General features: G+C 51.8%; 1 protein-coding gene and 1 pseudogene across 1 annotated transcript; one reads left to right on the top strand and one right to left on the bottom strand.

Annotated features, from left to right (window-relative positions):
* Positions 1–1,559: 1,559 nt before the first annotated feature.
* On the top strand, positions 1,560–7,551 carry PDXP (pyridoxal phosphatase). The gene is made up of 2 exons (XM_066258663.1): positions 1,560–2,157; positions 6,217–7,551. Exons 1-2 carry the CDS (start codon positions 1,596–1,598, stop codon positions 6,531–6,533), a joined length of 879 nt encoding a protein of 292 aa, XP_066114760.1. The 5' UTR covers positions 1,560–1,595; the 3' UTR covers positions 6,534–7,551.
* Positions 7,552–9,295: 1,744 nt separating this feature from the next.
* On the bottom strand, positions 9,296–9,986 carry LOC136319259 (PAT complex subunit Asterix pseudogene; annotated as a pseudogene).
* Between the last annotated feature and the right edge of the window lie 947 nt (positions 9,987–10,933).

Genomic DNA, 10,933 nt, shown 5'->3' with positions numbered 1-10,933 from the left:
ATCAACGCAACAACTAAGATGCCGCAACGAAGAACTGATGCTTCTAATCTCTCCCTTCCTGTCCCTCTCTCTGACTCTGTCTCTGTGAAAAGAAAAAAAAAATCATCAAACTTTACACATACGATCTCCACATCCTACTGTACGTAAATTATATCTAAAAATATCAAGTGCTCAAAAAGACTCTACCTAGGGCCCTGGCCGGTTGGCTCAGTGGTAGAGCGTCAGCCTGGCGTGCAGGAGTGAGTCCCGGGTTCAATTCCCGGCCATGGCACACAGGAGAAGCACCCATCTGCTTCTCCACCCCTCACCCTCTCCTTCCTCTCTGTCTCTCTCTTCCCCTCCCGCAGCCAACGCTCCATTGGAGCAAAGTTGGCCTGGGCACTGAGGATGGCTCTATGGCCTCTGCCTCAGGCGCTAGAATGGCTCTGGTTGCAATAGAGCAAAGCCCGAGATGAGCAGAGCATCGCCCCCTGGTGGGCGTGCGGGTGGATCCCCGTCAGGCGCATGCGGGAGTCTGCCTCCCCGTTTCCAACTTCAGAAACAAACAAACAAAAAAAGACTTTACCTGGAGAACCACTGGTGTAGACCAAGAGCTCCATTGCTCTCTCTCCGTCATAACTACACACTTATCAGGAGTTCGTTCAGACCTGTAGCATCCACGGTTCAGAGGGCGAGGAGATTTGATCCAAAAACAACATCCCCTTTAGCATCTGTTTTTACTTGGCAACAGGCTCTCCTAAACTTCTTTTTCTTCTTTTTTTTTTTTTTTTTTTTTTTTGTATTTTTCTGAAGTTGGAAACGGGGAGGCAGTCAGACAGACTCCCTCATGCGCCCGACCGGGATCCACCCGGCATGCCCACCAGGGGGCGATGCTCTGCCCATCTGGGGCGTTGCTCTGTCGCAACCAGAGCCATTCTAGCGCCTGAGGCAGAGGCCATAGAGCCATCCCCAGCGCCCAGGCCAACTTTGCTCCAATGGAGCCTTGGCTGTGGGAGGGGAAGAGAGAGGCAGAGAGAAAGGAGAGGGGGGAGGGGGGAGAAGCAGATGGACGCTTCTCCTGTGTGCCCTGGCCGGAATCGAACCTGGGACTCCTGCACGCCAGGCCGATGCTCTACCACAGAGCCAATCGGCCAGGGCTTCTCCTAAACTTCTGATTGCCTGGGGGACGCAGGATTCCGACCGTATTTCCTACTCCTAACTCGTTATTGGCCAAGAAGAGCGTCACTCTCCTAGGCTCCCACCCCTCCAAGAAACTAATCCGGGTTAAAATTCAGCAGCTACAGGGCCAGCCGAGCCGGGGAGGGGGGGGGGGGGCAAAGAACCAAGTGAAATCTTCATTGGTCCCCTCTCCTAGTGCCAACCGCAATTCCGCCCTTTTCTCCAAGCAACGTTTGCTCGCGGCTTCCCTCCTTTCCGAGACTTTCACCCCCATTGGCCCCAGGCCAGCCATTGACCCCGCCCCCTGGCTTTTCCAGCGCGCCGATTGGCAGGTACGGAGGACCAGCGGGACACGGGAGAGCGCACCGTGCCCGCGGAGAGAAAGCGGCGCGGCGCGGCGCGGCGCGGCGCGGGAGGGCGGGCAGCCAGCTGGCTGCATGGCGCGCTGCGAGCGGTTGCGCGGCGCGGCCCTGCGCGACGTGCTGGGCCGGGCGCAGGGGGTCCTGTTTGACTGCGACGGGGTGTTGTGGAACGGCGAGCGGACCGTGCCGGGCGCCCCGGAGCTGGTGGAGCGGCTGGCGCGGGCCGGCAAGGCGGCGTTGTTCGTGAGCAACAACAGCCGACGCGCGCGACCAGAGCTGGCCCTCCGCTTCGCGCGCCTCGGCTTCCGGGGGCTCCGCGCCGAGCAGCTCTTCAGCTCCGCGCTGTGCGCCGCGCGCTTGCTGCACCAGCGCCTCCTCGGGCCGCCGGACGCACCGGGCTCAGTGTTCGTACTGGGCGGCGAGGGGCTGTGCGCGGAGCTGCGGGCGGCGGGGCTGCGCTTGGCCGGGGACCCAGGCGCGGCCCCGCGCGTACGTGCTGTGCTCGTGGGCTACGACGAGCAGTTTTCCTTTGCCAAGCTGAGCGAGGCGTGCGCGCACCTGCGGGACCCCGACTGCCTGCTCGTGGCCACCGACCGCGATCCGTGGCACCCGCTTAGCGACGGCAGCCGGACCCCTGGTGAGCGCGGGGATGGCGGAAGCGACCTGGAGGTGAAGGTCGGAGAAGGGGCATCTCCAGGTGACAGGGAACAGGAGGGTTGCTGGCACCCGCTAAGCAAGAACCCAGGGTGCTTTCGTGTCGAGGTCTGGTAATTCTTGCAGCCGCCTCACTGAGGGACAGCAGTGGTGTCCCTGTTTGACGGATGAGGAAACTGAGGCCCACTGTCGCTCTTGGAATTGCAGCCGGAATCCAGCTCCCCCAACTCCCAACCCTAACCTTTCATGAACCAGCTTCATGGACTCCTGTCATTTTGATTCACCCGCTGTTGGAGTGAGGTGGGAGATTTGGGAACAAAGTCTAGAAGGATCGTCTTCCTTTTGGAGAGTTGGAACGTCATGTCCAGCGTCAGGTTGTAGGCAGGCATGCAGGAACAAGGAGATGGTTGGAGTTTGACCTGAGTCCACTTCCAGTTCCAGGGCTCTGTATTGTTACTACGTTACATAACCTTAAAGCATCTCTGGGAATGCTAACCATGCCAGTTTCATCCGAGGGGAGAATGATCTGTGTGCATAGGTGCTCAGATGTTGTAAGTTGTTTCCAGAGCCCTGTCATGTTACCTTGGTCTCTGTTCTTACTTAGTTTCGAAATTACTCGAGATGCTGGTATTTTCCCACTTCTCAGTTAGATGGACTGAGGCTGAGGGAGAGTGAGCTACCCCAAGAGTATAGGGACTTGAACTTGGATCATGTGGCCACCCACCTCCTCCGTGCAGTCACTTTTCACTGCTGTCATCTTGGTATTCAGACCTGCAGAGGAGGCAGGAGTAAGCGGAGGCTCCTACATCTCGGATGGTTCGAGTTACACAAGAGCAGATGGTAGCAGAGGCCAACAGTAGTGAGTGTGTAATGGACAAGTCAGTACCCCAGTCAGTAGACTGATGGCAGGAGTAAATCTCCCATTCACTCCCTCCTTGCTGATGACTGACCCAGACAGTCGATACTAAATCCTGGTGGGGCAGGGTGGTGTTCATTGAGGATCAGACACTAATATGATGGGGTGGCAAGAAGGGCCTAGACCTTAGGAGATCTGGGAAGATTACCTAGAGGAGACCTCTTGCAGAACAGGGTGCCCTATGTACCCTGATTGATCAGTGTCACCCCATTAAAATGAAAAAATAAATAGAAGAACAGAGTGCTAGGGGATGAAACATGGAACAGGGCTTGGATCATTAAAAAACCAGCTTCAGCCTGGGAATCCATAGTTACAGGTCTGTCCCAGCTTTGTTGCATATCTACTTGCTGCATGACCACTTCAACCTCACTTTCCTCAGAAACCCAAGGTGAGGGCTCCCCCAGCTATAGCAGCTCCTACTTGCCTTAGTCCATGCTATGAAAAGTAAGTAGTATTTCCCTAGAAGTCTCAGATCTCAGGTTAAGACTGGGGGTTAAGCCTGACCTGTGGTGGCGCAGTGGATAAAGCGTCGACCTGGAAATGCTGAGGTCGCCGGTTCGAAACCCTGGGCTTGCCTGGTCAAGGCACATATGGGAGCTGATGCTTCCAGCTCCTCCCCCCGTCTCTCTCTCTCTTCTCTCTCTCTCTTCTCTCTCTCTCTGTCTGTCTCTCTCCCTCTCCCTCTCCTCTCTAAAATGAATAAATAAAAAATAAATAAAATGAGAAAAAAAAAAAGACTGGGGGTTAAGAGACCCCCAGGACTCAGGAAGGGTGGTATAGACAAGCTGGGAATAGACCAGGCCCTGCCCACACTGGTGCCTTCATCTCAGCACCCACTTACTTGGCTGTGCCTGCCGGGCCTGCTGGTCATTCCCACAGCCTAGAGGGGGAGGCAGAGGCTTACCAAATACAGAAACACAGCGCTGCTATCGTGTCCACGCTGAATGATGCAGCTTTGAGACAGTGGTATGTGATTATTAATAAAGGCCTCTATTATGCATAAAATCTGAAATAATGTAAATCTCTCACTCCAATTTCCCCTCCTCCTGGTCTCCTAAATTTTGTATGTTTACCTTGTAACCATACGGCAACCACTGAGCTGGCGAATAGAAATGCCTGCTGTCTTAGAAATACGTCACCACCAAAACATGTGACAGTCTCGGATTATAGAATGTTGAGAGAAGGGAGTCATGGTGGTCTGAAGACAAAATTATGTCTATAGACTCCCCTGCTAGGAAGCTTGCTCCCCCAGGGGAGAGCTCTTTGTTTGTTCACTGCTCTATCCCAGTGCCTAGCACAGTGTCTGGTGTGTAGTTGGGCCTCAGTAAATATTAGCTAAGTGGATGAAATGGGACATGAGGAGCCAAGGGTGATCAGCTCTGTCCTAGTGGGAAAGGAAGGAGGTGAGAGTTGAGAACTTTCTTGAACCAAGAGAAACACTCAGGTGACTCAGTTGGACAGAAATCTCTCACATGGAGCAAATAGCTTTTCTTCCTACCCAGTTCTTAAGTAGGCAAGTTTTAAGTCAGATGTCAGACAGAACCTCTCAGTGGTGTTGCTGTAGGTCAGCTCTGCCCTGTTACACTGGGGAAGTTCCTCTTTCTTATCTGGGGCCACTTGAACCTTCGAGCCTTTGACTTAACTATGCTATGAGAAGGGAGATAGGAGGCCACTGCACTAGGGATCAGACCAATGGTATACTGATAAATGTGTAATAATTTGGGGAGCCCTGCTTTATACCATTTGCCAGTGTCTGGTGTAAATACTCGCAGCACATTGGATTTTCAAGCTACCAATGTGAAGTCACTGAATACAGACTTGGGCAGATGCGTGCACACCATCATATAGTATTTCTATTGGTACAATTATAAATCATCTTAAGAGTACAGATAATGGGAAAGTCTTTAGTAAGTGATGAGTTTTAAGAATTTATTATGTTTGTTTTAAACATAACTCATTTGATGGTAAGTTTATATAAGCGGACTTTAAATAATGGCTTTATTTAACCCCAGCTCACAGAATTCTTGAAAATGAAACACTCAGCACTCCCAAAGGAGTCCAAGCTGACCCAGTACATGAGTGGGACATACCCACCTGAATACAATTTATCTGCCACTTTTTAAGATGTGTAACTCTGGATAAGTTACTGAACGTCACTTGAGTGTCAGCTTGAGTGTCAGCTTTCACATCTATAAAATGGGCTTCCATAAGCACCCAGCATAGCCCCTGGCACTTTAGAATGTACTCAGTAAATTATAATTATCATCATCATCATCATTTGTTCAGGAACATTACTGTGAAGGCAGAACATTCTGGCACCAAGATGTGCCTGTGGGATGGACACAGTGGACTCATTGTGTGGGGCGGGTGGCCAGGAGTCAGAACTGTCCTTTTCTAAACAGTCCTATTGTTAGCAGTTGGGCTTGCTCCACGATTTTGGGTATTATAGTTATTGTGGCCACAGGCATCTTCAAGCATGGAGCTTTTTGTCTCCAGTCTGAATTCTTGTCTTGTGACTGCTGTCCTGGCGGAGGCTGAGATTGGGTCAGAGGTGCGAACATTTCTGTGCCAGTGTCAGATGCCAGGGGTGCACATTCTTGCAATAACCACAACTGCTGTTTTGGAAGTGCTTTTCTGTTTCCAAAGCATTTGCTCCTGTGATACCCACAGTGCCCCTTTGAAGGGTCACTTGGATCCCCTTTGCCTGCAAGCCCAAGGAAACTCAGAGAGGTGGAATGGCTTGCCCGAAGGCACACAGCCTCCAGGGTAAAATAGAGAACCTCCTGTGGACTGACTGAGCCGGGCCCAGTTATGTGCATGGCTCATTCAGTCCTTCCAATACCCCCATAAGACAAGTATCATTTTAGGGATGGGGAAAATGACGCACAGAGAGTTAGACAGCCTGCCCGCGAAAGGTGGAGTTGGAGTCTGAATTTGGGCAGCTGCCTGCAGAGTTTGGACTCTCTACCACTATAGTAAGACTTGGAAAATTTTAATTCCAGTGCCTATAACTGTATCCCCATGCCAAGCTGCCTCCCTGAGAATTCTGGTTTCAGGGCCTGTATTTCTTCCCTGCTGCCCACTCCACCCCACTCCCTCACTGACCAAGTCTCCATCTCCCTGCAGGCACTGGGAGCCTGGCCGCTGCTGTGGAGATAGCCTCAGGACGCCAGGCCCTGGTGGTGGGCAAGCCCAGCCCTTACATGTTCGAGTGCATCACAGAGCACTTCAGCGTGGACCCTGCCTGCACGCTCATGGTGGGCGACCGCCTGGAGACCGACATCCTGTTCGGCCACCGCTGTGGCATGACCACCGTGCTCACGCTCACAGGTGTCTCCCGTCTGGAGGAGGCCCAAGCCTACCTGGCAGCCGGCAAGCATGACCTGGTGCCCCATTACTATGTGGAGAGCATCGCAGACTTAATGGAAGGGCTGGAGGACTGAGCCTGTTTGACCTGCAACTGCAGCTCCACCCCTTCCCCACACTGACCCCGTAGGTGGAGGTGATGGGCTGGGAGCTGCATTAAGTGCCACTGGCTCTCCAGCCCCACTATCTACACCTTGGTGGGGCTGGGACCCAGGGAAGGTTTTAGGGCCCTTGTACCCCCTCCCAGGGGTGGCACTATGCTGTCCCAGAAGCTATTCCCTTCACCCTACTGGTTTGCCTGGCCTGATCCAGCCAAGGTGGCCTTATTTCCTGCCCTGTGACTTCCCCTTGTTGAAATCTGGGCCCTGATGCCCACTGAAGATTTCCCCCAATCATAGCACTTAACTCCCTCCACCCTCTCTGGGGCCTAGAGCTCTACCTGCTCCCCAGGTCTTAGCCTTGGGTTCCTGTTGACCAATCAGGTCTGGGTAACCACAGGCCTTTACTGTCCTGAGCCCTGAATGGACCAATGAGAAGACTAAGTCATAGTGATTCACTGATGTTGGTTGGGTCTTGACTGGACCAGTTGGGAGTATAAGTGACAATGACCCTTTCATGTCCTGGATCCTAGGTAGACCAATCAGGACAGCAGATAATAATAACCCATTGGTCTTTTGGGTCCTGAATAGAGCAGCAGTCTGAAGAGACTATTGACAATCAGTGGGTCCATGACAATCTGGGTCTGACTGGATGAGCCAGGGTTCCAGATTTCTGTCAGTAAATAAGGTCTGCATACTAAGGACACCCCCAACCATGATTGCTGTCCAGGGGCCACTTAACAGCTCTGGGGGCTTCTGTAGCCGAGACCTGACCATGGTACTGATCTAGTGTTAATGGTGGCCACAGCTCGGAATGGGGGCTTTTGTGTCCCTCCCTGTGCCGTCATTGTTTGCTGTACCACTTCTCCCTTGTCCCCGCCTCAGCTATTTATTTATGTATTATGTGCCAGTGATGGTGGGGGTGGGGGCTGGGCCTTCCTTACACCCCTGTTGTAACTAGTCCTCCTGGACTTAATAAAGTGCGAGTGGGAGCCCCTGTGTGGGTTCAAGTCTGTCCGCGGTGGCGCTGGAGGTGGAGCCCCTGGCTGAGCCTGGTCTCCCCAGAACTGGCCCACGACAGCCTTCCCCTGCATGAAGTGATTCGTCCCGGTTCCAGGGTATTCTCTCTGCAGTAATATCTAACTCAGTAACACTGAGGCTTTTAGCGATTTATCTCAGTCCCTCAGAAAAGCCAGCTAGTGTATCACTCATCCCATTTTAGGAAGGTACTTGGGGAATGAAGATTGGAAATGTGATGCTAACTTTCACAGGGCATTCATCTAGAAAGAGTGATCGCCTGAGACAGGATTTGTACTTGTATTGGCTGCTCCAGGAGGCTACAGCCCCTTCTTGGTAGAGACAAGGGAGACAGGTCTGTCGTCCTTTCGCTGTAGCATCATCCCCCTCGGGGTGCCCTTCACACCACGGTGCCACTGTGACTGTCCTGCTGGCCCTGAGCTCTTCCAGGCCAGGCACACACCCGTCTCCCCAGCTCCTCATGTGGAGGGGTGCTCAGCTGTGAGCTGGCTGCAGGGCAGCCCAGCACGGCCATCAGATTCCGAGTGCAGAGATACTGTGACTGTTCTAGGCCTGGCTGTCACCGACTTACTTGTCACTTGAGCTTGCATAAGCCCCTTCCTGCTCAGCTTGCTTCCTCATTTGTAAAATGAGGGGTGGGTCTTAGAGGTCTGGAGAATTATCTACAGTTGGGAAGAGGGAGTGCTTCACAGAGCCTGGCGACATCTTGAAGTCAGCAAATTGTCCTCGTGACTTCCAGCTCACCCTGGCTAAGGCATGAAGAAGTAATGGCTTCCCAATGAGGTGGTCCAGCATTCCAGATGTATCCTCAGCTGTGCTGCATCTAAGATGGGGTGCCTCACTCAACCAACATCTCAGGGCAGATGGGTTGGCCTGGCTTGGGTCTCATGCCCATCTTAGGACCTGTGCCCAAGGGGACAGAGTGTAGCTGCTGACCAGCCTGAGCCCCGTCCCTCCGAGGAGGGCAGTACTTGCCTCCCTGGCCTCACTGTGGACATAGCTATGCTCACGTTCTTGCTGACAGAATCCTGATTTCTTTCAGGGAAGCACTTGGTGGCACGTGAGTCAGATGGGGTGGGCATCCCTGTCCCAGTAGTGAATCTTAATTGTTTAAAGCTTGAGTCTAAGCCAGTTATGGTTATTTGATTCCCCCTAGCCAGTGATTGGCTTAACCATGGACTCGTGGTACACTTCTGACCAATAAGTCGAGGGGAGATTCTAGGAATGTGCCTCACATTTTTTTCTTCTTTTTTTTTTTTAAACAGCCAAACTGGTTTTAACAAGAAAATGAGTGGAGCCCTGGCCAGATAGCATGGATGATTAGTGCAGAGGTTGCCAGTTCGATCCCCAGTCAGGGGACATACAGAAACAGATTGATGTTTCTCTCTCTAAAATCAATAAATAAAAAAGAAAATGAATGGTTATACCTAGAAACATGGACAGCATCTCTCCCAGCAGTAGGCAGGGTAGGGAAGGAAGGCAGGAGGAGCAGGTCTCAGGTATTCCTCCTTTCTGCCCCAGCAGAAGTGGGACCTCAGGGAAAGGTTCAGATCCCTTCATCCAGCTGCGGGCCCTGCAACTGTCCCACCCAGGGAAGCCCAGGGCAACCAGCAGCTAAGAGCAGGAGGCTGAGCTGCCATGGGTCAGCCCTGGAGGGAGGTGTATGGAGGGGTCCAGCATGTGACCCCTCTAGTGTGACATCACTAATGGGGTGTCATAGGCTGAGGGTTCTGCAGACAGAACATCACCATGGCAGAGATGGACAACATGAAGCTACTCATCATTTGCTTAGTGTCCTTAAAGCTCCAGGAATTGGTGAAGCTGATGAAGGAGCAATAAACTGACCCAAGCGCATCACTTCAGCTTGAGCACGAGGCCACATGTGCTGAAGACCATGCCGAGCAGGTTCACATGGTCTGGTGTCAATACTTTTTTTTTTTTAAGCCAGAGACAGAGGAAGGGTGGTCTAAGGCTAGGTTATACTCACTTGGCAGGGGCTTCTACCTCAGCACTTTATTCAGGCTCCGTGGGCCTGACATATTGTTCACGTGTTTGCCCCACTTTTAAAGGACCTGGAGTGGAGACTCACTCTTCTAGCTTTGGGTATAGAAGCTGTTGTAGCCATTCTGTGAACGTGTGACCCAACAGATTTCTCTGCTTCTTGACTCTGCAGAGCAAAAAGATGGGAAGAACTTGTGGTTGTTTCCTTCTAAACTTTTAATTTAGAGAATTTACAAACTGACAGAAAAAGCACAAGAATGGTACAGTGAACACCCTTCACCTGGATTCCAAGGTAATATTTCGGGAAGCTGATAACACCAATCCACAAGATGAAACAATATGTTCATGCTATACCCCCCAGTTTCAGTAGTTTCCTGGTTTTGCCTCCCCCATGTTGACTCCTTTCTTGGAAACCAGAGGTCTTAGAGGTACTGTTGTCCCTGAGTAATTTTTCCCTTTGTGGGTGGCTTTGAGGCTGTGGCCCAAGCTTTGACTCACTGAAATCTGAGCTTGATCTAGCATCAAGTTTCCACCCACTACTTTTTTTTTTTTTTTCTTTCTTGCCAGAGACAGAGAGGAAGGGAGAGAGGTGAGAAGCATCAACTCAAGTTGTGGCAATTTAGTTGTTTATTGATTGCTTCTCGTATTTGCTGGTGGCTGGGGTCTCCAGCTGAGACAGTAACCCCTTGCTCAACCTGGCAACCTTGGGCTCAAGCCCCACAACTGTGTGTGTGTGTCAGACAGAAAGAGGGACAGATAAGGACAGACAACAGGAAGGGAGAGAGATGAGAAGCATCAATTATTCATTGCAGCACCTTAGTTGTTCATTGATTGCTTTCTCATATGTGCCTTGACTGGGGACTACAGCAGAGCAAGTAACCCCTTGCTCAAGCAAGCGACCTTGGGCTCAAGCCATTGACCTTGGGCTTCAAGCCAGCGACCTTTGGGCTCAAGCCAGTGACCATAGAGTCATGTTTATGATCCCATGCTCAAACCAGCAACCCTGCGCTCAAGCTGATGAGCCTGTGTTCAAGCCAGAGACCTCAGGGTCTCGAACCTGGGTCCTCTGTGTCCCATTTCGACACTCAACGCACTGCGCCACCACCTGGTCAGGTCCACAACTCTTTTTAGCTGTTACCAATAACCCTAAGCAAGGACTATGTATTTTGCTCTTTTTTTGTATTTTCTATGCATCTCGTAAACCAGCTCCCCAAAGGTTAGTGCCATCTGTAAATTCTGTCGATAGCTTTTACAGTAGCTGTGGAGCACAGCTACTGCTCCATGCCATGGGTGACTAATGAGGTGTCACCCAGGAATCAAAGGTTCCTTTCTATTTCTTC

The sequence above is a fragment of the Saccopteryx bilineata genome, chromosome 1 (genome assembly GCF_036850765.1).
Source record: "Saccopteryx bilineata isolate mSacBil1 chromosome 1, mSacBil1_pri_phased_curated, whole genome shotgun sequence".
Lineage (NCBI taxonomy): Eukaryota > Metazoa > Chordata > Mammalia > Chiroptera > Emballonuridae > Saccopteryx > Saccopteryx bilineata.
This window is presented reverse-complemented; position numbering and strand designations above follow the sequence as displayed.